At 42.1% G+C, this 25,044-nt stretch overlaps 1 protein-coding gene across 8 annotated transcripts in view; it reads left to right on the forward strand.

Moving 5' to 3' along the window:
- Positions 1–16,289, forward strand: part of slc38a6 (solute carrier family 38 member 6) — a 101,845-nt gene extending 85,556 nt beyond the window's left edge. For 3 of the 8 annotated variants that reach the window (XR_009806124.1, XR_009806125.1, XR_009806123.1), the window contains 3 exons: positions 9,097–11,363; positions 11,446–11,616; positions 11,861–16,289. Coding sequence is in view for 5 of the 8 variants with exons in the window: in XM_061895214.1 (XP_061751198.1) it covers positions 12,058–15,846 (3,789 nt within the window). In the remaining 3 variants the exon portion in view is untranslated. Of the gene's footprint in view, positions 1–5,488; positions 6,204–9,096; positions 11,364–11,445; positions 11,617–11,860 lie in introns of those variants that run through there. The other 5 variants (XM_061895220.1, XM_061895218.1, XM_061895213.1 and 2 more) reach the window with 4 other exon arrangements.
- Positions 16,290–25,044: the final 8,755 nt, after the last annotated feature.

The raw sequence follows: 25,044 nt of genomic DNA on the forward strand, positions 1-25,044 counted from the left end.
CTTTTGTTTCCTTATTCCAATTATCCTGCCACTTTTTATTGTGTTCTATCTTAATTATACTCTTCACTTCTTCTTTACTGTGCTTAATCTCCATGTTTACTTCTGTTTTAGTGGTTGCTTGTTTTGCGTACCTATCAGCTAACTCATTTCCCTCAACTCCTACATGAGCAGGAACCCAGAGAAATGTTACCACACCTCCCGCTTTATTTATTCTGTAGATTGCCTGAACTATTTCATAAACTATATCTAGTCTTGTTTCTGATGTTATGTTTTTTATGCTCGTCAATGCACTGCTGGAGTCCGAGCACACGACTACTTTCCTAGCTTTGTTTTCCTCTATCCAGTTAACTGCCATATAAATTGCTACCAATTCCCCCGTAAAAACAGATAGTTTATCACTAATTCTTTTATTCAAGACTATATTTCTCTGTGGGATAACTGCAGCAGCTCCTACTTTACTATTTATAGTTTTTGATGCATCTGTGTATATCATAATATTATCAAAAAACATTTCCTCAATCCGTTGTTCTATTTGGTAACTATTTAAATGTCTATTCTTCAGTAACTGCATGTCTACCTTTGGGTTTTCATACATCCACGGTGGTATTGCAGGAATTGGTACTGTAGGGCTCACTTTAATATTGTCAATTTGTGTTTTTTTACATATATCTCCTATTATCCACCCAAAACTATTAATTTTTTTCTTCCCTTTTTCTTGGCAATTTATTAGCACTTGACGGGTTGGATGTCCTTGCTTGGATCCTTTTAAGTTTGCCCAATAAACTGCTGAGAGTTGATCTCTCCTCATGTCCAAAGGTTTTTCATTCATTTCTACTTGTAATGCTGCCACTGGAGTAGATTTAGTAGCTCCACAACATAATCTTAACGCCTGCGACTGGATCCGGTCTATTTTCTCAAGTAGAGTTTTTGAAGCAGATCGATAAATAATGCATCCGTAGTCGATAACAGATCGAATTAATGTGATATATATTGTTTTCAATGTCAACCTATCAGCCCCCCAATCTTTACCCCTCAAAGCCCTCATTATATTTAACACCTTTTTACTTTTCTCCACTATCTTGCTGATGTGGGTTGACCAGTTAATATTTTTATCAAACCATATTCCTAAATATTTAAATACTTGTACCTCTTCTATATTTTCTCCATAGAGTTTTATTTGGAGCTTGTTTTGTACTTTCCTCTTCGTAAAATGTATGACTTTTGTCTTTCCAACAGAGAATCTTAAACCCCAAGCCGTCCCCCAGTCTTGAACATTATTTACAGCTTTTTGAATCTTCTTTCCTATATGATTTGTATTTCTACCTCTCTTCCACATCACTCCATCATCAGCAAACAATGCCACCTCCACTAACCCTTCCACTTCACTAAAAACTTCATTTATCATGATGGAAAATAGTACTGGACTTATTATACTCCCTTGTGGGGTCCCATTTTCCACTTTGTATTCTCTGCTATATTCATTCTCTATTTTTACTAATAATGTTCTACTTGTTAAAAAGTATTTTATCCATCTGTACATTCTTCCTCTAATCCCAATCCTATTTAGTTTCATCAGCAACCCCTGTTTACACAACATATCATACGCTTTCTCTATGTCAAAAAATACCGCAATTATACTTTCTTTATTTATTTGTCCCTTTCTAATTTCCTCTTCCAGCTGCACTGCTGGGTCATTTGTGCTTCTTGCTTTGCGAAAACCACTTTGGTAGTTTTTTATAATTTCTTTTGACTCTAAATAATATATTAATCTTTCATTAATCATTTTTTCCATTACTTTGCCTAAATTTGAGGTCAATGCTATCGGCCTATAATTTCCTGCCTCTTCCGGATCTTTCCCTGGCTTGCATATTGGAATTATTACAGCTGTTTTCCACTCATCTGGTAATTTTCCTTCTTCATATATCGTATTATATAATTTCAAGACCACTTCTTTGCCGATGCTACCTAAATTTTTGATCATTTGATAACTCACCAGGTCTTTCCCTGGCGTCGTATTTTTAACTTTTTTTAAAATTCGAACCATTTCATCCAAAGAAAATGTCATATCCATAGTGTTGATAAAACTATTATCGTTGTCTTCCTTCATTTTCTCAATATTTAAACTAATTGTTTCTTCTCTCTTTTGTTTTTCTACATTTCTCAAATTATCATTACTGTGCACTTTAACAAAGGTTTTTGCTAAAAGTTCTGCTTTTTCTTCATTTCCTACCACACTCCGCATTGCATCTTTCATCACATGATTTTTATGTTCTTTTCTGACCCCTGACATTCTCTTGATCATTCCCCACACTTGGCTTAAAGGAGTAGTTCTATTTAGTGTTTCACAAAAAGTTCTCCAATGGTGTTTTCTTGTTTTTTAATAACATACCTTACTCTAGCTTGATGCCTTTTATATTGGATCATGTCTTGGAAATTATGTGTTCTTCTCAATATTCTAAATGCTCTATTCCGTTCTTGTATTGCATCTGTACACTCTTGTGTCCACCACGGCACTATCTTCCTTCTTCTCCCTATACTATTCCTTGGTATGCTCTGTTCGGCTGCTTCTATTATGCACTTTGTAATATCTGTATTTAATTGTTCAATATCTTGATTTATATCTACTTCCTTTAAAGTTATGTCGTTAATTTCCCTAAATTTCTCCCAGTCACCATGATTATACTTCCATCTTCCTTCTATCCTAGTGCTTTCTGTCCTATGATTTATGTTTATGTGAATGAAGATTGGATAGTGATCACTTCCCATTGTGCTGTATTTATTTACTTCCCACTCCACCTTTCCTGCTAACCCTTGTGACACTAGTGTTAAATCTATTGCTGTTTCTTTACCCGTGACGACATCTAACCTTGTTCCCGACCCATCATTCACACACACCAGTTCTTTTTCCTCCAAAAGTGCTTCCAATGTATCCCCATTCCAGTCATCCTTTTCACCCCACATTGTGCTATGTGCATTAAAGTCACCACACCAAATAATATTGCCACTCCAGTGCTCCATTATTGTTTCTAGTTGGTGAATTTCTAATTTCTTGCATGGATTATAGAAGTTTAGTACTTTGTATCTTTCTTTATTATTCCATACTTCTACTCCTACTATCTCTAGTTCTTGTTTTTCTTTTAATATTGAATAATGCATATCTTCCTTAATAAATATGGCACATCCTCCTCCTTGCCCATCATTCCTATCTTTACGTATCGTTATATATCCTTTTATTATAAAGTTTAATTTTGGCTTCAGCCATGTTTCTTGAATACATATTATATGTGGTTTATTTTTCATATTATTAATATATCCCTTTAATTCCTGTCCGTTTGCTATCAAACTTCTGGCATTCCACTGAACAATTAACATGGCGTTGGATTGTGGTAACATGACTCGGTCTCGTCTACTCTCTGTAGCTCACCTTGCACCTGTTCCCAGGATAGTTCTTTTGAATTTAAAAACTTTGCTGCTGCTTTCACAATTATTTTGATTTTCTCAGTCTTGTTTCTAGCCTGTTCTGTACAATTTATTACATAAGCCAGGAATACAACTAGTTTGTCCATGGAAATTCCTGTATTTGCTGCCTCTTGTTTTTTATTTCTTGAACTATTTTCACTTCTGTCCTGTTCTGCACTTTCTTGATTTCTTATTTTAACTGCCTCTGCGTATGTAATATTTCTTTCAACTCTGATTTGCTGTACTTCTGTTGCCTGTTTTCTTATGATGCAGCCCCCATACGCTGCTGTGTGATTCCCGCCACAATTACAACACTTGACCTGTTCATTTTCTCCACATTGTCCATATTCATGCTCTCCTCCACACCGTCCACATCTCATCTTAGCATGACACACACTAGCTATGTGCCCATAGCGTTGGCACTTGAAACAACGTACTGGGGGTGGCACGTAAGCTCTAACATAGAAGCTTAAATACCCAATCATGATTCTCTCTGGTAGGACCTCCTCTGCAAATTGCACTAGCACGGATTCGCTCTCAGTCTTTTCACCATTCCTAAATGCCATCATTCTTTTCATCATAGTGACAGTTCCTCCTTTTATTTCTTTTTTCAGATCATCTAAATTTTCTCCTCTTGGGATTCCTGTCACGACTCCTCTTGCCCCCTTTCGTTCTCCCACTTCGATTTTTTCCTTTATTATTTTGTTGCACAGTTTTTGCAATCGCATTGCTTTGTTCTTTTGCTCTCCATTTTTGCATTTAATCAACAGCCGTCCGTCCCTGAGAACCTTCGCTATCTCCACCTCTCCAATGTCCTTCTTTAATCCCTTAACCAGTGTCATCAAACTAATGTCATTCATATCTTGGTTTGATTTAAATGTATAAATTATCTTATATTCATCCATCATAACCCTTTTCCTCTTATCAACCTCTTCATCGTCTTCATGCACTCTTTTAGCACTCGACTTTCCTTCACTCCCTCCTCTCCCCTTCTTTCCTCTCTCCCCTCTAGTCCTATCCATTTCCATACTATCCTCATACATCCCGTCACTATCCCCTTCCATCTCGATTCAGTCACAAAACAGCTTATGCTCAACCGCCAAAACAGATTTAGATACTCTCGCCGTCGCCAAATTCACTCCAAATGTTTGGTAGTTCCGCGTCTCTCCTTCCGGAAGCTTCCAACCCTTTGCAGTGAAATAGTTCGATTTCCAATTCAAATCTTCGCTCTTCATCTGGCTTGCTGGATTGGAAAGGAAGTACTTCAGCACGCATGCGCACAAGCTTGGCTTTTAGTTCACGCTGCCATCAAGCGACGGTTTCGTTGAAAACTGTCGCAAATGGCCGATGCGCGGGCAGAATGGTTACCAAGTTGAATTGTACACGTTGAAACGACGATGTCCCCCAATGATGAAAACAAACCAGATTTGCAACATATGGTGTGGTGGGGTCAGTTGGTTGTGATTTGGTCAGGATATGGTTGAGTGACGTCGCGACGTAATTTCAACGTCACCTTGACGTTGAACTAAGGACGGGTGCTCACTGGGTATCTGTTTCTATATATATTTATTGTGAGAAATCATTAAATGATCAGTGTTTCCACAAAGATAAATATAATTAATTATTAATAATAACATAGAGTTAAAAGGTAAATTGAGAAAATTGGCTATTTCTGGCAATTAATTTAAGTGTGTATCAAACTAGTAGCGCTTCGCATTAAATAGTCCCCAAGAAGTAGCTCTTGGTTTCAAAAAGGTTGGTGACCCCTGATATACATACACACCTTATTTGATGATTGTTTTTAATGTCTATCAGCAGAGGTGGGTAGTAACGCGCTACATTTACTCCGTTACAGGTACTTGAGTAACTTTTAGGATAAATTGTACTTCTAAGAGTAGTTTTAATGCAACATACTTTTACTAGAAGAAACGCTACTTTTACTCCGCTCCATTTATCTACTTTCAGCTTGCTACACGCTACTTTTTTTCATCGATCTGTTAATACACGTTTTTTTTGTTGTCATTTTCAGACATACCTTCAAAGTAGGATCTATCGCATGCCTGCGTTTCACCAATCAAATGCAGTCACTGGTGACGTTTGACTCCGTTTCACCAATCAAATGCAATCACCGGTGACGTTTGACTCTGTTTCACCAATCAAACATAGCCAGGCGATCACATGATTAACTGCCTACTCACATAGGACCGCTGGAAGCCAATTGCTCGGGTTAACAGAAGTTTTAATCCAACAATTTGCATTACAGGTAAGTAACCTGAGGTGGCAGAGAAGAGGACTGTTGACAAACAAGTGAGCATCCTGGATGATGCCAGTCACCCTCTGCATAGCGTTATCAGTAGCCAGAGGAGCCTGTTCAGTGCTAGACTGCTTCATCCCAAGTGCAGGACTAATAGACTCAAAAACTCCTTTGTCCCACACGCCATTAGACTGCACAACTCCTCTCTGGGGCGGGGGGCGGGGGGTACTAGGATGACAGGGGATGCAAAACAATAACAGTGCAATACGTTTTCATAACATTGTCACTACTGCCTACTTTGTCTTGTTATATTCTTATTTTGCTGTTATATTTTTATTCCCATTGTTGCTTTTTAGTTTCTCTATTTTGTTTCCATTTAAACCCCCATTATTTACTTTTTACTTTTATTTAAATTGATCTCAACTCTGTACACTGCTGCTGGAATTTTAATTTTCCTGAAGGAATCAATAAAGTACTATCTATCTAGCCACTTTTCAGTCGCTCAGTTTTCTCTCGCGCAGTTCTCTTGACTTCTCCGTCTCACCAGTCTGTACTGATTTCCTGCACCCGGCCGCTCACTGTTAAGGACAACAGATAATTAGTTTAACACGTACCACCTGTGCCAACTAATCATCTGACAGCTGTGTCTCTCAGCCAGCACATGCCACGCTCCCGTCTGAGGTGCGCTGTCTGCAGTCGCCCAGACGGGGTCGCTGACTTCCACTCCAACAGTGCGCTAATCACAATCCTCCTCCACACTGCCCAAAAAATTTCAGCGGCAAACAACAACAATGGCAGGGACGACAACAAACGCAAACACCCCTGGCCTCACATAAAATGGATGTTCACGCTTCAGACAACCATCTACGGTCCGTAAAATCATCAAAAGGTTCAAAGAATCTGGAGAAATCACTGCACGTAAGCGATGATGTTACAGACCTTTGATCCCTCAGGCGGTCCTGCATCAAAAACCGACATCAGTGTGTAAAGATTATCACCACATGGGCTCAGGAACAATTAATAAAACCACTGTCAGTAGCTACAGTTGGTCGCTACATCTGTAAGTCCAAGTTAAAACTCTACTATGCAAAGTGAAAGTCATTCATCAACAACACAAAGGAACGCCGCCGGCTTCGCTGGTCCCAAAATCATCTAAAATGGACTAATGTAAAGTGGAAAAGTGTTCTGTGGTCTGACGAGTCAACATTTCAAATTATATTTGGAAACTGTGGACGTGGTGTCCTCCGGAACAAAGAGGAAAAAAAACATCCAGATTGTTATAGGCGCAAAGTTCAAAAGCCAGCATCTGTGATGGTATGGGGGTGTATTAGGGCCCAAGGCATGGATAACTTACACATCTGTGAAGGCACCATTAATACTGAATGGTCCATACAGGTTTTGGAGCAACATATGTTGTCATCCAAGCAACGTTATCATGGACGCCCCTGCTTATTTCAGCAAAACAATGCCAAGCCACATGTTACAAAAGCGTGGCTTTGTAGTAGAAGAGTGCGGGTACTTTCCTGGCCCGCCTGCAGTCCAGACGTGTCTCCCATCGAAAATGTGTGGCGCGTTACGAAGCGTAAAATATGACAACAAGACCCTGGACTGTTGAACAACTTAAGCTGTACATCAAGCAAGAATGGTAAATAATTCCACTTTCAAACCTTCAACAATTACTTTCCTCAGTTCCCAAACGTTTGAGTGTTGTTAAAAGAAAATGTGATGTAACACAGTGGTGAACATGCCCTTTCCCAATTACTTTGGCATGTATTGTAGCAATGAAATTCTAAGTGTTTTATTATTTGCAAAAAAATAAAATGTATGAGTTTGAACATCAAATATCTTGTCTTTGTAGTGCATTCAACTGAATATAGGTTGAAAAGGATTTGCAAATCATTGCATTCCGTTAATATTTACATCCAACACAATTTCCCAACTCATATGGAAACGGGGCTTGTATGATCCGTGAGTCTGTTTTATTTATTTATTTATTTTCACAAGGTCTTTGTTCAAGAGATGTGTGGGATGTGACCGCCCTGCCTCTTTATTTACAACAGCTGGCCAAGTAAGAGTGATGTGGTTCTGCTGTTGACATGTAGCTGACTGGGGTCAAAGATTAAATCCAACATCAACAGACTGAAAACTTTTATCGTTGAAAAGGGAGTGGTAGAGATAATATAATATAATATAGAGATAGGATGTTATAGTATAAGCGTCAAGGAAGTGAACTTTATTTTTCCTTAACAAACAAAAAACATTAGGTGCTAGTCCTCAAAAACTGTTACAAACAATTACAGCTGATAATTCTCAAATTATGTGATTATTATTTTTGTTCTGGTTTAAATTATTTTTTTCTTGTATTTTTTTTATAATTAAACATGTCAACCTAATTTATGAAGCAAAACATGCAGAACAGCAAAAGTCCCAAAAATGATCCCAGTGTGAACAACTTTAACAACAAATACATATAATTTAGTTCAATTCAAAAGTCCCACGTGGCAGGAAATAGTCCTATAAAATATAGTCTCCTTGAATAAATGCCAACGTTAAATAGAGCATCAATTCACTTGCTTAACTATTTTTTGTTATTTATTTATCAAGTTTGTTATTGAAATCCAGGTGTCATTATCAGCCAAATAACTGAACAGTTGGAAACATTACTGCAGTGGTTCTAATTAAGTGTAAGTCACATACAGTATGTCAAGTTAGTTGTTGTCTTGCACTTGAGCAGCTGGAGGCTTAGTTATGCATATCGCTCAATTCAATCGATTTGGTGCAGTAAACACGAACCGTAATGTTGAAAGAATAATTCAAATACAAGTATAAAACAAGGAATGTATATAATGTCATTTTGACCTGTGATGAGGTGAAGACTTGTCCAGGGTGTACCCCGCCTTCCGCCTGAATGTAGCTGAGATAGGCTCCAGCGACCCCCCGCGAGCCCAAAAGGGACAAGCGGTAGAAAATGGATGGATGGATGTAATTTTGACCCGCCACTGTGTTAATTACCAAAAAAAAATCCGCTAAATGATATTTTTTTAACTTGAAATTTTATGACTTCTTCTAGCTTGGCACAAACAGTAAAAAAAAGAGTTAAATGTTGCTTTTATTCACATTTCCATGTAAGCTGTACAAAAAATGTACAAAGGTGGTCTTCGGGTCAAAATTAGCCATGAGTCACAAAGAGTTGAAATTCAAGTCAGTTATTTATACATCACACAATGTTACAATGTTTTAGTTGTTTTAGTCCATCAGTAGCAGAGCTCATTTTCTGTGGATTTCCAGATATTATAACGGTGCTGCAGATCACAGGGCCTCGATTTCTGTCCGTGGTGAAGCCATGAGTGTGGGTTATACCGCTGAAGAGCTGATTTTTTCAGATGTCCAGCAAGACAACTCGGATTCAGAAGAGGAAGTGGAGGATGTGTCAGAAGAAAAAGATGGGGGGGAATACAACCCAGAGCATGATGAATCATCTTCAGAAGAAGAAGAAAACCCTGAAGCTGAAAGAGAGACTTTCCCTTCCAAAAAATGGCAAAATAACATGGTCCTCAACAGCATATGACCAACATGGCAGGCATGTAGAATAAAACATCAAGAGGACCCCAGAGAGAATTTAAGGGGATACCTTTAGTCAAAAATGATTTATGGGGGTCAAAGGTCAATGATTTATGAGGGGTCAAGGTCATAGGTCAATGATTTATGAGGGGTCAAGGTCAAAGGTCAAAGTCAAAGGTCAAAGTCAAGGGTCAAGTTCAAAGGTCAGGGTCAAATGTCAAGGTCAAGTGGGTGTGGCTTACCCCGGAAGAGGGTGGAGTTAAGACCTGCGGTGGGAGTGGTTAAACCAGGAAGAGGGCTGAGTTTTAACCAGAAAGAGGGCGGAGTTAAGACCTGAGGTGGGAGTGGTTGAACCAGGAAGAGGGCAGAGTTAAGACCTGAGGTGGGAGTGGTTGAACCAGAAAGAGGGTGGAGTTAAGACCTGAGGTGGGAGCGGTTGAACCAGGAAGAGGGTGGAGTTAAGACCTGAAGTGGGAGGGGTTAAACCAGGAAGAGCCAGGAAGAGGGTGGAGTTAAGACCTGAAGAGGGAACAAAGGAGGGTTCAGGTTGAGGTCAGTTTTTTAAGGAAGCTTGAGAATGTCATCTGAGCACCATGTGACCATCCATTTGACAGTTTAAAACGATTGGGAAGAACTAATTAGTTTAAGGTTAACCATATGTTTGACCCTGCTTCGATGTATTGATGGCTGGGAATGTTACGTGGGGAGATGTGGACACGCACACACACACACACGCACGCACGCACGCACGCACGCACGCACACACACACACACACACACACACACACACACACACACACACGCAGAGGGGGGTACAAAAGGGCGGTGTAAGGCTTAGTCGTTATTTGGAGCTTTATACGTTAGCGTAAAGACTTCGTTCGATTCGGTCATGATTAGTGAAACGCCTGTGTCGATTTATAAAAATAATAAAACTTACATTGACGCTCCGCAAAAAAGTCGAGTGTTTCTAAATCGTATTCAGATGCCACCGACCGAGTCTTTGCGTGAGAAATGGGACTTGGAAGCGTACGGGATGGAGGGATCTTTTGGATTTGTATTCAGATACGAAATGGGGGATACCTGCTTATTTCAGCTAAAAGAAAGAAGAGACGGAAGCCCTTTCTCGATATTTTCATCGTTATCTACCGTGGATTGGGAAGTTTTTGTTACGTGGGGAGATGTGGACACGCACACACACGCACACCCACACTGGTTTAAATGTAACTTAGATATTGGGTTTCACTATGTAAAGCGCTTTGAGTCACTTGAGAAAAGCGCTATATAAATATAATTCACTTCACACACACACACACACACAGATACACACACACACACACACACACACACACACACACACACACACACACACACACATACACATTCGCACGCACACACCGTTAAGACCTGAAGAGGGGACAAAGGAGGGTTCAGGTGGAGGTCAGTTTTTAAGGAAGCTTGAGAATGTCATATGATTCGCAACTGACCAGCCATTTGACAGTTTAAATGTTTACGATCGTTTGAAACAACTTCCATACCTCACGAAAACATATTTAAACAGTTGGAGAAACTATCGCAGAGCACAGTGTAACCGCGATTTGCAGAATGAAAGGTAATTTCTTTTTTTTTTTTTTCATTCCTTGTAACACGTCTGTTTAATGATACTATAATAAGTATTTATTCGAACTAAAAACAGTCGGACATCGAGTTGAAATTCACCCACCACCAAGGGATCTCCTAACAGAGTCTCCAATCCTTTTGTGTAAGTACCGAATTTTTTTTACTGTATTCATTTCATTACCTCCGTTTTTACCACGTTATTAGACAATGGTTTAACTCCGTTTAAGCATTTAAACGTTAAAAGCATTGCACGTGTACGACATTGTTATACTTTTTTTTTTTTTTTACCAGCCGATGACGACGAAGTGAAAGACGAAGAACTTTGTTTGATCGATCTTACAAAGTTGGAAGATGATTATCGAGGTGTGTTTAAACCTTCGAATTATTTAATATTATGTGTATTCATTATTTTGTTTTATAGAGGATTCGCCGGAAGAGTCCAACGCGATCCCTTTAACACAATTGCATTGTGGTGAGTCAAATAATTCTCATTTTACAAGAAAAAAAAACATGCTATATACAATATATATATATATACATATATTTACTTACAGATTTTCCATTTTTATCTCCGGCTCGCTGGTCACCGTTAACGCTGGCGGGTTCATCAACGGCCATTCCAGGCAGAGGAGAAGGCTTGATTGCGCCAAAGACTCCAGACATCGAATCCTTGCTCCGAGGGGAAATCATCGAAAACGACGGTGAATGTCCGACAGGCACCCGCTGTAAGTTTTTCTCGTTTTCTGTAAGCTTTTTAAGATTCTCAGGAGCTTTAAAGAGCTCCTCTCATTCCAATGTCTTTCGCTCAAATGAATTTCCCGCCAGGAGTAGTAGGCGGGGTCCGGGGGAAGGAGGGGGTGGGTTTATTTCCGGCTATGCTTGCGTGAGTGGAGATGACAGCGCCACATGTGGTTAAAGCCGGTATATATATATATTTGTTAATTTTTTTTTTTTTTTTTTTTTCCACAGGCAACAAACGCAGGAGGAAGCGTAGATGCGCCCGCCAGCTCGACAAACGTGATAGAAACAGAAGAAGGCTGAAACAGTACTATCGTATACTGGCTCGCACTCTCATGAAGATGGCAGACATGATTTGATACATACTGGTTTGTTATATCTGTTCCATTCGAATTATTTTTTTCTTTTTTTTTCTTTAGAGAAATATAATGGCTGTAGTTCCATCTGAATTAGATGTAGTTATTGTAGAAGATGAAGACGTTTGTAATCATCATTTAGATCCAAACAACCAGATAGAATGGGAACCAAACGATGATCCGTCTTTGCAAGATGATATTAATGTGTTAAATTCAAACACAAACACACAAGCCTCTACACAACATCACGAGGTGTTGGGAGGGGCGACACCCACACAAGCCTCTACACAGCATCACGAGGTGTTGGGAGGGGCAACACCCTCGGGGGAATGTTTGGATTTTTCGGAGGTGGTGGGGGTCATGCAGGACCAACCATCAACGGCTGACCAATCAATTTCAAATGAGACCCAGAGGGGTGATGGGGTAAATGTCTTGAGGAGGGAAACATTCAACAATATACAACTATCCAGCGTTTTAACTTTTCCTCAAAACAACGATGTAACAGATTACACCACATTTTACCGCGGAGTCTTGGGGAGCCTTAAAAAGCTGACACAGATGGTAACTAAGGAAGCTAGACCCGACGATATCATTCAATTGGAGTTATCCGGTGAAAGTGCAAATCAACATACTTCATTTACATTTCGAAACGATGCCGGGGGTGTGATGAATGCTTTTCAAGACGTGTTAGATCTGTTGGTACAATCAAACGTTGAAATATTGAACGATGAAGAAATACAGGTGATGGTCCAGGTGATACATAACCCTCGAGGTGGTGTAAGAAGAAAAATCGAAACCCTTTTGGAACATGAAATCCGCAGAAAAAAAGCTTGTTATCTTTACAATCCATTAAACTCGAATAATCAACTATGTTTTGCCATTAGCCTAGCAAGTCTGATACATCCTGAATTTACAGATAGCCAGGCTGTGGCGGAGGCTGAAAAAATACAGAGAAAAGCGGGCTTAGACGAACAGACTTCCGTCACTTTCAGTGATATTCGTGAATTTGAAAAAGTGGTACGTCGTAAAATTGTCATACTGTACAGAGAAGAGGGCCAACGACCCCTCTCACGGTTCGAGACGGATTACCCCAAATCAGAAAATCCGTTGTATCTGTATTTATCTCAGAATCATTACAGCGGTATCATTGACATTAAAGGTTTTTTGTCAAAACCGTACGTTTGTCACTACTGTTACCAAGGGTGCGACAAACCCAACAGACACAAATGCGACGGTTATTGCTTGGTCTGTACACAAAACGGGTGTGTAAAAATAGAGGGGAAAACTGTGCTTTGCAGGGATTGCAACATGTGGTGTCGTTCTCCTGCATGTCTCCTCAGACACAGGGTAAAACACCGGGTTATGGAAAAACTCGTCAGCAACTGCGATCGGCGAAAGAAATGCCTTAAATGCAACCTATTTTACGATGTACCTGTGGCTACAGGTATCGCTAAACACACGTGCCCTAAGTTAAAATGTCAAATATGTAAAGAAGAGCTACCCCGCAGTGACTCAGAGACACCTGAAACACGACATCTTTGCTATATACAACCCCAACCACGTGAAGTAAACCACAATGATAATATCATATTCTATGATTTTGAGACGTTTGTCGATGACAATCACACTCACATTCCCTTTCTAGTCTGTACCAAGACTCTGCAAGGAGAAGAGTGGTGTGCTTTTGGACTGGATTGTGTTACAGTTTTCCTCAATCATTTCAGGAAACCTCGTTATCTTAAATCTACATTTATAGCCCACAATTCGAGAGGATTTGACGGTTACTTGATTCTGAGAGGCATGGTACAGCTGGGTATAGCACCCTTAATTATCATGCAGGGGAGTAAAGTTCTCTGTTTTAAAGACCCTGATTTTTGGCAAAAATACATTGACTCGCTTTCCTTCCTTACCATGCCGCTTAGCGCTATGCCAAAAGCGTTAGGACTCGGTGATTGCTGGTCCAAGGGGTATTTTCCTCACAAATTTAGTTCGGAGGAACATTTAAATTATGTCGGAAAATACCCCGCAATCAGCAATTACGGTGTAGAACGCATGACGCCTGTTGAACGCACCAAGTTTGAGACGTGGTATCAGAATGAGAAAAGCGAGGTATTTGATTTCCAAAAACAAGCGGTACACTACTGTAAAAACGACGTCAATGTTCTTCGTGAGGGTTGCATCAAATTTAGAGCCGAGTTTACGAGCGAGACGGGTGTTGACCCCTTCTCCCGTATCACCATAGCCTCGGCCTGCATGAAGGTGTTTGTGACTAATTTCCTCGAGCCGCGTTCTCTAGCCATACCTTCCCCGGATAACTACCGAGGGTTGTGTAAAAAATACTCACACACCAGCATCCAATGGTTAGAATGGGAGTCGCATCGTCGTGGTATTTTCATTCAGCATGCTTTAAACAAAGGCGAAAAACAGATGGGGGCATACTTTGTGGATGGGTTTGCTATAATCGGTGGCAAACCATTCGTCTGGGAATTTCAGGGGTGTTTTTATCACGGATGCCCGACGTGTTTCGAACCCGGTGCTGTATGCCCTTTGACAAACACACCGTTCGAGGAGTTGCACAAGGCTACCGAGAAAAAAATGAAAGCGTTAAAGCGTGACCACAAGGTCAACATCATCGTCATCAGAGAGCACGAGTGGAATGAAATGAAAAAATCAAACCCTAGGGTAATAGACTTTCTCAAAACACGCAATTACCCTGCACCTCTCATGCCTCGAGACGCTCTTTATGGAGGTAGGACAAGCGCCTTTTGCTTGAGGCACACGGCGGGTGAGAACCAGCGTGTATTGTATGAGGATGTCACCTCTCTCTACCCGTACGTCAACAGCGCATTTCCTTACCCCCTGGGTCATCCTGTCATCATCCACACGGATTTTGACGATGTTGGAAACTATTTCGGTCTGGTCAGAGCCGTTGTTCACCCTCCTCGAGGTCTCTATTTCCCTGTGCTACCCTACAGAACGGTCAAGGGTAAACTAGTTTTTACACTTTGCCGCACATGCGCAGAAAACAATAACCAGCAGGAACCCTGCGAACATGATGAGGAAGGAACGGCATTGACGGGAGTCTGGGTCACGCACGAATTCAACAAAGCTTTACAGTTGGGATACAGAGTCGGTAAGATTACGGAGGTGTGGCACTTTGAAGAACGGAGCGAAACCGTTTTTACGGGTTATGTTCAAACTTTCCTAAAGGGTAAGCAAGAAGCTTCAGGGTATCCCAAAGAAGCCGTCGATGCAGAAAGCAGGGAAAAGTACATTCGTGAATATCGTGAAAATCAGGGAATACAGCTGGATGCTGAAAAAATCGAACCCAACCCTGCCAAGAGACAAATGTCAAAACTCTGTTTAAACAGCCTTTGGGGAAAGTTTGCGGAGAGGCACAATAGAACTCAGACCACATTGGTGAGAAAAAGTGAAGTATTTTTCGAATTTGTATTTTCAGGAAAATATCAGGTTGAATATTTTTCCTTTCTCAACGAGCAAATTGCTATGGTGCAATGGCAATACAGTAAAAACAGCGTGGTGCTTCCCGGTAACACAAATAATGTATTTGTCGCTGCTTTTACCACCGCTTACGCACGTTTGAAAATGTACGGTTACCTAGAGGGGTTGCAAGAGAGAGTTCTTTACACAGACACCGATAGTTTAATCTACACGGTAAACGAGGGGGAAGTTTCTCTGGAGACGGGGTCCTATCAAGGCGATTTGACGGATGAGTTGGGAGGAGACAGCATTCACGAATTCGCCTCCGCCGGTCCAAAGAGTTATGCCTACCAAACCCTGCAGGGTAAAAAAAACTGTGCTGCGTGCCAAAGGAATCACTCAAACCCGCGAGTGTTGTGAGAGGGTCAACTTTGACAGCGTTAAAGATTTGGTGGAGGGCTATCTGGAGGAAGACAAAACAGGTGCGATCTACACCCCTCATCACCAAATTGTTCGTGATAAAAGGGGGTTCCTTTTAAATAACTCGTCTTTCGAAAAAAAGTTTCGAGTGGTGTATGACAAAAGACGTCTCTTTCCCGACGGGAAAACTTTACCTTTCGGGTATTAGAGAGGAAATGGAAAAAATGGAACGAGTAGACTTTGATCCCAGATTTCATACACCTTTTTCATGCCTGGTTGTAGGACCTAGTGGTTGCGGAAAGACTTTTTTTGTAAAAAGTGTATTGGAAAATTGTGAACACGTCATGAATTCTGTACCCGACAACATTGTGTGGATTTATACATCTTTCCAACCCATGTATGCTGAATTAAAAAAGATGAATAAAAAAATAAAATTTGTTGAAGGACTGCCTGATTCCTTTGAAGATGAAAACTTGTTTCCGGACGATCAGACCCATTTGGTGATTTTGGACGATGTTATTTTTCAAACCTCAAATCACCCCGAAGTGGTTAAAATTTTCACGCAGTATAGACATCATAGAAATATGAGCGTTATGATGCTGACCCAGAATGTTTTTCATCAGGGAAAATTTTCACGCACCATTAGCTTAAACTGTAATTATATGATACTGTTTAAGAACCCGCGGGACAGATTGCAGATTAACGTGTTGGCACAGCAAATGTTCCCCGCACAAAAAAGTTTTTTCTTGGAAAGTTTTGCGGATGCTACTTTGGATGCTCATGGCTATTTATTGGTCGACCTGACACCTTTCTGTCCAGAACAATACAGACTGAGGTCGGGCGTGCTTCCGCACCAGTGACCCGTTGTCTACGTGCCAAAAACATAATGTCAAAGCGTGTAAAGAGGAACGGTCCCATGTTAAATGCTCTGTACCATGCCACACCACAAAAACGTCGAGATATTCTGAGTCACGGCTCACCAGACTTTATCCAGACGCTGTGTGAAATTGCTTTAAACATTCTGAAGGGTAATGTGCCCTTATCACCGTCTCAATTTGCTCAGCTTAAAAAACAAAAGAAAATCATCCGACTGCTGGCTGATAAAAGGACTGGACTGAAACGCAAACGCCAGACTCTGATGAAACAGTGGGGCGGTTTTCTTCTACCCTTACTGGCCACCGTCGTACCGTTTATAGGGAATCTTATCGGTGGATTGACCGGAAAAGGTTGAAGATGAAAAAGGCTCAAAAAATGTTTCTCCTATCCCCCCAACAATTAAATCGTCTGACTCGCCCGGAGCCGACCATCAGAGACTCGGCGGAGGATGATCTAGATGTTAAAATGAGAGCCGTCTCAAACGAACCCGGAATGAATCCTCATGAAAGAATAAAAATATACGATACCCTACTGCAGAGATATCTTGGCCTGTTGAAGCAGGGGCAACGGGAGGAGAAAAGGATGACTCTGACTTTACACAAGGATTTGCGGGGTGAACCATGGAATGACTCTGAGGATAAACCAGAGGATAAACCAGAGGATAAACCGATGGATAAACCGGAGGATGAACCTCGGAATACTGGCGGGGGGTCAAAGGATGTCACGATGATCGAAGTTCTGAAAATCCTCCCCCGACGCGACCGTAACAACGGCGAGTACATTATGAAAAAATTATCCGAGAATGATAAGGGGTGGACCTCTAAAGGAGAGTTTGTTCAAAACGGTACACCGGTGCAGGGATCTCATATGATCGATTTACTGAAACACCTGATGCAACGGTCCAAAAATCCACAGACCCGCACGCCTGAGGGTTGGAGAAAATTTTTAACAGCGTTGACGGAGCTAAATGTCCCCACATCGACCATTCATAACCCCAGAGCACGAGATCAATACAGACGTCTGAAAGCGGATGGAGAGTTTGAATCAGAATGGGTGGAAAAAGAAACATTTCTATCCCCCGAGAGGAAAAGAAGAGGTAGAAAAGTGACATTGTCCCCACATTGGTTAAACCTTGAATGAATGATGACAAAACTCTTGTTTCAATAAAATGTTTTTTTTTATTCATCAAACGCAGTGTGTACAGCATTTTCATTTCAACGGTTCAAAAAAGTTTCTAAACAACAGACGTCTTGTACGCCACAACGACTACTATTATTCTTATTCGTGCTAGTACAACGTTGAATTTTTTTAACCAGGGTATATGCTTCAAGATCATTTTTTACTACATCATCTGTGTATAAAGACAAAACTTGTTCAAAAGACAGTCCGCAAAATCGATGGTGCAGATAATAAACGCAGTGTTGACCGCACACTGTGGACAAAGGGTGTTGAAGCTGTAGGTTGTGGTACAATATACGGTCAGAACGATTTTCCAAAAAGTTCAAGATGCTCCGAGGGTAGTAATCAAAATCGGGAGAAAATCCATAAGAATCAAAAAAAGTGGCGGTCCCATCTTCCTCCAGAGTCATCGATAACCAGTGCTCCCCCGGTCGATGTCCTTCGTGGGTGTTGACGATAAAGTAGGAGGGTGGGGTAAAGGAGCGAGCCAGTGAGAGGAGTTGGTCGGAGGCCCATACACCACAGAAAACATTCCCCAACACTCGTCGCAGAAGCTTCTCCAGTTGATGGTTATTCATCTCCGTCGTCAATAATAATCCACCAGCACTTGTCGTTTGGAATCAATTTCCAAAATAGAATCGTAACATGCGTAAACCACAAGAGTGACCGTGTTGGGTAAGGGTACTCTGAATATCATTTCCAACCTCAAAGTGCCGTTAGAAACCCGAGACAATGCGTCGCTGTCCTCTCCCGGATTGAAATTGAACACAAACAGCGAATAACCCCGTTCAAAATCTTGTCTGTTGATGCACAGAGGTAAATCTTTCATATGCCTCCCTGTAGCGGTAAACATGTTGTAAAACTCTCTGACCGAAGCCCCCTGGTTAAATTGTGGTTGGAAAGCTTTGGAGGGAATTTGTTTTCCCGCGTGACAGAGAGTGATGTATTCTGCGTTAAAATGCTGGAAATTAAAGGGTGAGAGATCTCTTCTTCCTGTGAAAGCTTCGTGATTTACCATGCCCAAAACAATGTATTTAGGCATCGTGCCCAAAAACACATTTTCTTGGGTGCATACTCTGGAATTTTCAGGGATAGAGTAGGTTTTCACGCTGACCCGTGACAAAGGGTAGAGTGCGTTTCCTTTGAGTAAGGCCGAGGCGTGCCCCAATCGCACGGCCGGCGAAACGGTGACCTTTTTTGTGAAGAGAGAGGCACCCAGCACTTTCAGACGGAAAGTACCGTCCGCAGCCCCTGTGAGACAAAAGGGGTCGCTGGCGCGCGTGAGTTTGATCCTCAAATCCACCGAGTTGAGAAGGAGTCTCTCGCTGAAAAGAATGTCTGCGTGGAGGGGTCCTAGTAGCTGAACCTCTTTAGATTCAGCCGTGTAACCGGCTCTGATGTTGAGTCCTTTGTTTGGTCCGTTCGCTGTTTCTATAGAGTCTATTGAGCCGCCGGTGTCTTTGTGAAATAACCCGGCTGAGAATTGACTTGTGAGTGTGGCTTCAGAATAGTTTAGTAGCGTTTCAATTATCGCCCTGTATGGGTGTGTGGCGCTGGATTGAGAAATCAGTCTTTCCCCGAGCATAATGTCGCATTGGCTGAAGATGGTGTTTAGAGGATAATTGATGAGACCCACATTGGCGTCGTTTGGGATATTTGATCCATCGGCGCGGGTAATTTTAACCCGCAGGTAAAGTAATGTGTCGTTCGGATCCAAGTACTTTTCACCTTCTCCCGGGATGAAAAATTCAATAGGACCCCCGTCGGTGATGGCGGATAGCGGCAGGACTTCTGTGTAGGATTTATCATCGATAGACATCTGAGTCATAGGAGCTGAAAATAAATCCAGCTCGGCCATAGTGCATTCGGCCGAATTTTGATGTAAAAGAGCCATCTTTTTTCTTTTTTTTTTTTAAATATATCGTGCGAGGGAACGACGGTCCTTCTCTTTGAAAACCTTTTACCGACTGATTTTCTTCTCCCCAGATGACGGCGTTTTTTACCACTCGTTGAGAGACACCGTCCCGGGGGTCTCTTTCAGGGTTGTCTAGCCAGGACCATTATTCCTCCTGACCCGTCTTGTACCCCACTACCCATTTTTCCAACGGCATGACTGAATACGTCGGAAGCGATATTTTTTGCCGCTGTTTTAAGATGAGGTTTGACCAGGGCAAAACCTCTTTTCACAAGAGGTGATACAAAACGAAACAACCTGGAAAACACGGAGCCTATCCCACGCCCGTACATCACAGGTGAACCTGTGAAACCGGGGAGGGAACCCCCCACTTGGCTTTCGTAATAACCCACTAAACGTAGAGGGTCGTGCATGGGTTGACTCATTCTCATTGTTGTTGGTTTTACTTTCTAACGGGTCTAAAGTGGAGCTTCGCGATGGTCTTTCCAAAGGTGAAGTCGACGTGTTTGTTCTGATCAGATTTAATCTCCGCCCTGATGTTTTCAATGTGATTTTTCGAGACGGGTAAATAGTAGGCGGGGTTAAAACACTTGGTGACAATCTCACCGTAAGCTCCCTCTACACTCACGATTCTCAAAAGAGGAGCATAAGCGTCGCCTACTATCTGAGGTCGCACCACGTCACTATAACAGTAGAGATGGTAGAAACCGGCGTTTATATCCGCGGGATAGGGGGCCGACCCACGGTTAAACTTGATCCACTCTCCAGGTTGCACTCCCATGATGTAAGCCAGGGAAGGGGAAAAACGAAAATGAGTTTGACCCCCTGATCGATAGGAGATTCGCTTTTTAACATCGTCAAAGGCTATCCTCACACCGTTGTCAATTTTTTGTAAAGATTCATTCAGTTCATTTATGAATCGTGTAACGTTCTCATAACATCCTCCTCTCAATTCTTGACGGTAAACTATCCCCATTCCAGGATTGCTTTCAGATCCCAAAGGTGGAGGTCTCTTTAGCCATTCATAAAATGCTCCGTTACAAACATTATACCAAGAGCGAGGGTATGAAATCTCTGTTAAGGCCACCTCCCATGAGCCTGCTAAATCTATATGTTGACTTAAATCTATCTGGTAATGGGAACTTTTGTTTTCTTTAAATACGTTGAGGCTGGCGTTGGAGGGTAAGGTGAGGTAAAAACCCTCGTTGCAGGAATGATCCATAATGCTCGATGATCTTTAGACTGTGAGGCTCATCAAAGGCATCAGATTGTTTTATACATTTGTAAGGAGGTCAGCGTCCACCCAACTGTTGAATTTTTCGGGCCAGTTTTTCCAGTGCACTAGAACTTGTTTTTTGCCACCGACCGTACGTCGTTTTAGAATTTCCTCCACATGATAGCGCTTGTCCTTGCTCTCTTTTACTTTCTGCAACTCGGCTTCGTAAAAAGAACCCTCTATTATTTCACCGTCAAAATCTTTCAGTCTGTATGCCGGGGGAGATCGAGGGAGACGTCGTGTTATTGTAAACACCTCGTCTGTAAAACTCTGTTCATATTTTTTATCAAACACTCCTCTCACTTTGGATATTCTCACCATATCTCCCGTGGCAAATTTGTATTTGCGTTTGAATGCTGTGATTGAGCCGTAGAGATTCTCAAACACTTGAGGGGTATTTTCCAAAGTCACATCCACCGGTTTCATTTTAATACTGCTGTGATATCCGTGATTGTAGCTTTTTACCAAGTCTTGTAAGACGTCTAGGTAGCGCCTGGTGTTGTTGGCTGTAAAATATCTCCACATTCTCCCTTTCAGAGTACGATTAAATCTTTCAACCACCGAAGCTTTGAGATCGCTGGCCGTAGAAAAATGTACAATATTGTGTTTCTTCATCAGAGCTTGAAAACTCTTGTTAAAAAATTATTTTCCCGCGTCGGTTTGGAGTTTGCGAGGAATCTGGCTTTCCCCCAACACCGATTGAAACGATTTAACCACCTCCACGGACGTCTTTCTCATCAAAACCCTCACATAGGCCTTCTTGGAAAATACATCTATGACCGTTAATAAATAATTATAACCGTCGTTATATTCAGCCAAGGCTTGCATGTCACAGAGGTCGGCTTGAAACTGGGTTAAAGGTCGCGGGACAAAGACTCTGTTTCTTGGAAAATGAATGCGAACCGGTTTATGGAGTGTATAGGCGTCCTGTCCCGTTAAATATTCTTGAACTTTTTCTTTTGTAACACGTTGCCCCGTTTCATCCTGCACAGCTCGACGGAGTCGATCTACCCCTCCAAAACTACCCGGGTGTGCGGGTGTATAGTATGCTTTTTCCATAGCTTTCTCCATTGTGGAAAGACAAAGAGAAATGAACTCGGGTTGCTTGGTACACATTTCTTTTATTCATTCATGGAAACAACACAATGAATCTAAAACAGTTTGTTTTTATTCATTCATGGAAACCACACAGCGAATCTAAAACAATTTTTCTATAAACTATAAACTATAATCAAGGTTTGATGTAAAACAGGTATACCGTAGGTGAATTTAATCGCTTCGTGCAGTTTTTGTAGTTCAAACAAAACGTTGACGGGGATGTCGCATCGTAGACGATACATCGACATATCAACAAACAGAGCATATAAAATGAACACGTGATAAGGAGAAGGTTGAAAAGACTTTTCTTTAGACCATTCCTTCAAAATTGTTTCAAAAATGTCAAAGTCAAAAGCATGAGAGACAACGGATTTCCAGGTAGCTTCCCAGGTAGGCTTAGAGCGGGCATAATCAAGAATAATTTGTAGTTTTTGAGGTTTGTCTCGTTTTAGAACATACGCTTCCATCGCGTCAATCAACGGGTAAATAACAGCGTGGTTCTCGATAGAGTTTACAAGTTTTCTCCAATAATTACCCATCTTTTTTGTAATTATTCCAACACTCTGTCACCATATCCAGATGTCTCAAAATCGTTTCATCACCCCGTACCAACTCGTTGTACACGTCATCTATGGCCCACCAGACATTTCTCTCAGATTTCAGTTGAGACAGCAGAGAGTCGGCGTAGGATTCGACCCTTGAATCCTCAGCCTCGATGCGACGAAGCATCAGCAAGCGTTGAATGGCTTGAATGAATTTAGACGTACGCAGAGTCTTGATGAGTCCGTCGTAGTTGTACAGGAGAAAGTCCTCTTCATAGGGTTCCAGGCACGGGTGGTTTCTCTGGCTCGGATGGTTCACCCGACAACCGTAACATTCGCTCTGCCTGAACTGGCGGATGGCCTCGTTGAGGAGATGAAACACGGCCGTTTTCACCGTGCTGGTGAAAAGCAACCACTTCCCCCCATCGGTTTCATCATCGATGTGCAACGGGGGGTCCAAGAGTGACGGGGATGGTGACGGGGGTGGTGGCGGGGACGGCGGAGGTGTTATGATGATCAGGTCATTCTCCTTTTCCTCCTCCTTCCTATCGTCATCTGGCAAAGACTGCGTAGCGTTGTCGGTTTTCATCCCCCATCTGCAGAAACATCTGCCGAAGCGACACGTCTCATCGTCGCTCTCCACCTCCGATCCAGCCGTCGTTTCAGGAGGGTTAAAGATCTTGGCCATGTTTGCTTCATCAGTCGTGTTTACGGATGGTTTGAAATCGTCCTGTGGTATAAGACGGGTCTTTACGCATCTGATGGTCTTGTTTGCCATTTTCTTGTTTGAGATCCGTGCGTTCAAAAAAGGGAGCCAATATGGTCTGGTCGAAAAAAAAATTGCAGGGTGGGGTTGTTTTTATAGGGAGGGTCGAAAAAAAAAGTCTCGACCAATCAAACTAACGCTATGATTTTCAAAGGGTATTGGACGAGTCGGAGGAGGGGGTGTTTCCTTGAAGGTTATTGGTTGAAACTGAAGCGGGGGAGGTCCTTTCGTCCTCCGTCGGGGGTGTGGTCTCAAAGGACAACTTTCTTCTCGTCGTCAGCATGCTTTTCCATTGTCGACTGCTTCGGAACAAGTCGTTTATTTTCTCCTTCATCTGCGCCATTCGCTCTCGCCATGCCACGATGGGTACGACCACCAACGGTGTAAACACCCCGCATTCATCGTTGAAAGACTCCAGGGAAAAGACATCGGGCTCGGTCCACTGAGCCGGATAGGTACCGGTGATTTTTGGAGCACGGAGACTGGCACGTAAAAACCAACGACCCGAGGCTGAAGATTTCGTCTCCCAGGTAGCGCTGAACAGAATTCTTCTCTCATTCAACTCGTCCATCGTCGGGTAAGTAAACAAGCTTCCTTTTACGCGTTTATCCACCGGTGAAGGATCACGCCACAGGAAATCGGGCATTGCCAGTCTTAAAACTTCCCAATCCACGGTAGATAACGATGAAAATATCGAGAAAGGGCTTCCGTCTCTTCTTTCTTTTAGCTGAAATAAGCAGATATCCCCCATTTCGTATCTGAATACAAATCCAAAAGATCCCTCCATCCCGTACGCTTCCAAGTCCCATTTCTCACGCAAAGACTCGGTCGGTGGCATCTGAATACGATTTAGAAACACTCGACTTTTTTGCGGAGCGTCAATGTAAGTTTTATTATTTTTATAAATCGACACAGGCGTTTCACTAATCATGACCGAATCGAACAAAGTCTTTACGCTAACGTATAAAGCTCCAAATAACGACTAAGCCTTACACCGCCCTTTTGTACCCCCCTCTGCGTGTGTGTGTGTGTGTGTGTGTGCGTGTGTGTGTGTGTGTGTGTGTGTGTGTGTGTGTGCGTGCGTGCGTGCGTGCGTGCGTGCGTGTGTGTGTGCGTGTCCACATCTCCCCACGTAACATTCCCAGCCATCAATACATCGAAGCAGGGTCAAACATATGGTTAACCTTAAACTAATTAGTTCTTCCCAATCGTTTTAAACTGTCAAATGGATGGTCACATGGTGCTCAGATGACATTCTCAAGCTTCCTTAAAAAACTGACCTCAACCTGAACCCTCCTTTGTTCCCTCTTCAGGTCTTAACTCCACCCTCTTCCTGGCTCTTCCTGGTTTAACCCCTCCCACTTCAGGTCTTAACTCCACCCTCTTCCTGGTTCAACAGCTCCCACCTCAGGTCTTAACTCCACCCTCTTTCTGGTTCAACCACTCCCACCTCAGGTCTTAACTCTGCCCTCTTCCTGGTTCAACCACTCCCACCTCAGGTCTTAACTCCGCCCTCTTTCTGGTTAAAACTCAGCCCTCTTCCTGG

The sequence above is a fragment of the Nerophis ophidion genome, linkage group LG03 (assembly GCF_033978795.1).
Source record: "Nerophis ophidion isolate RoL-2023_Sa linkage group LG03, RoL_Noph_v1.0, whole genome shotgun sequence".
Taxonomy (NCBI): Eukaryota; Metazoa; Chordata; class Actinopteri; order Syngnathiformes; family Syngnathidae; genus Nerophis; species Nerophis ophidion.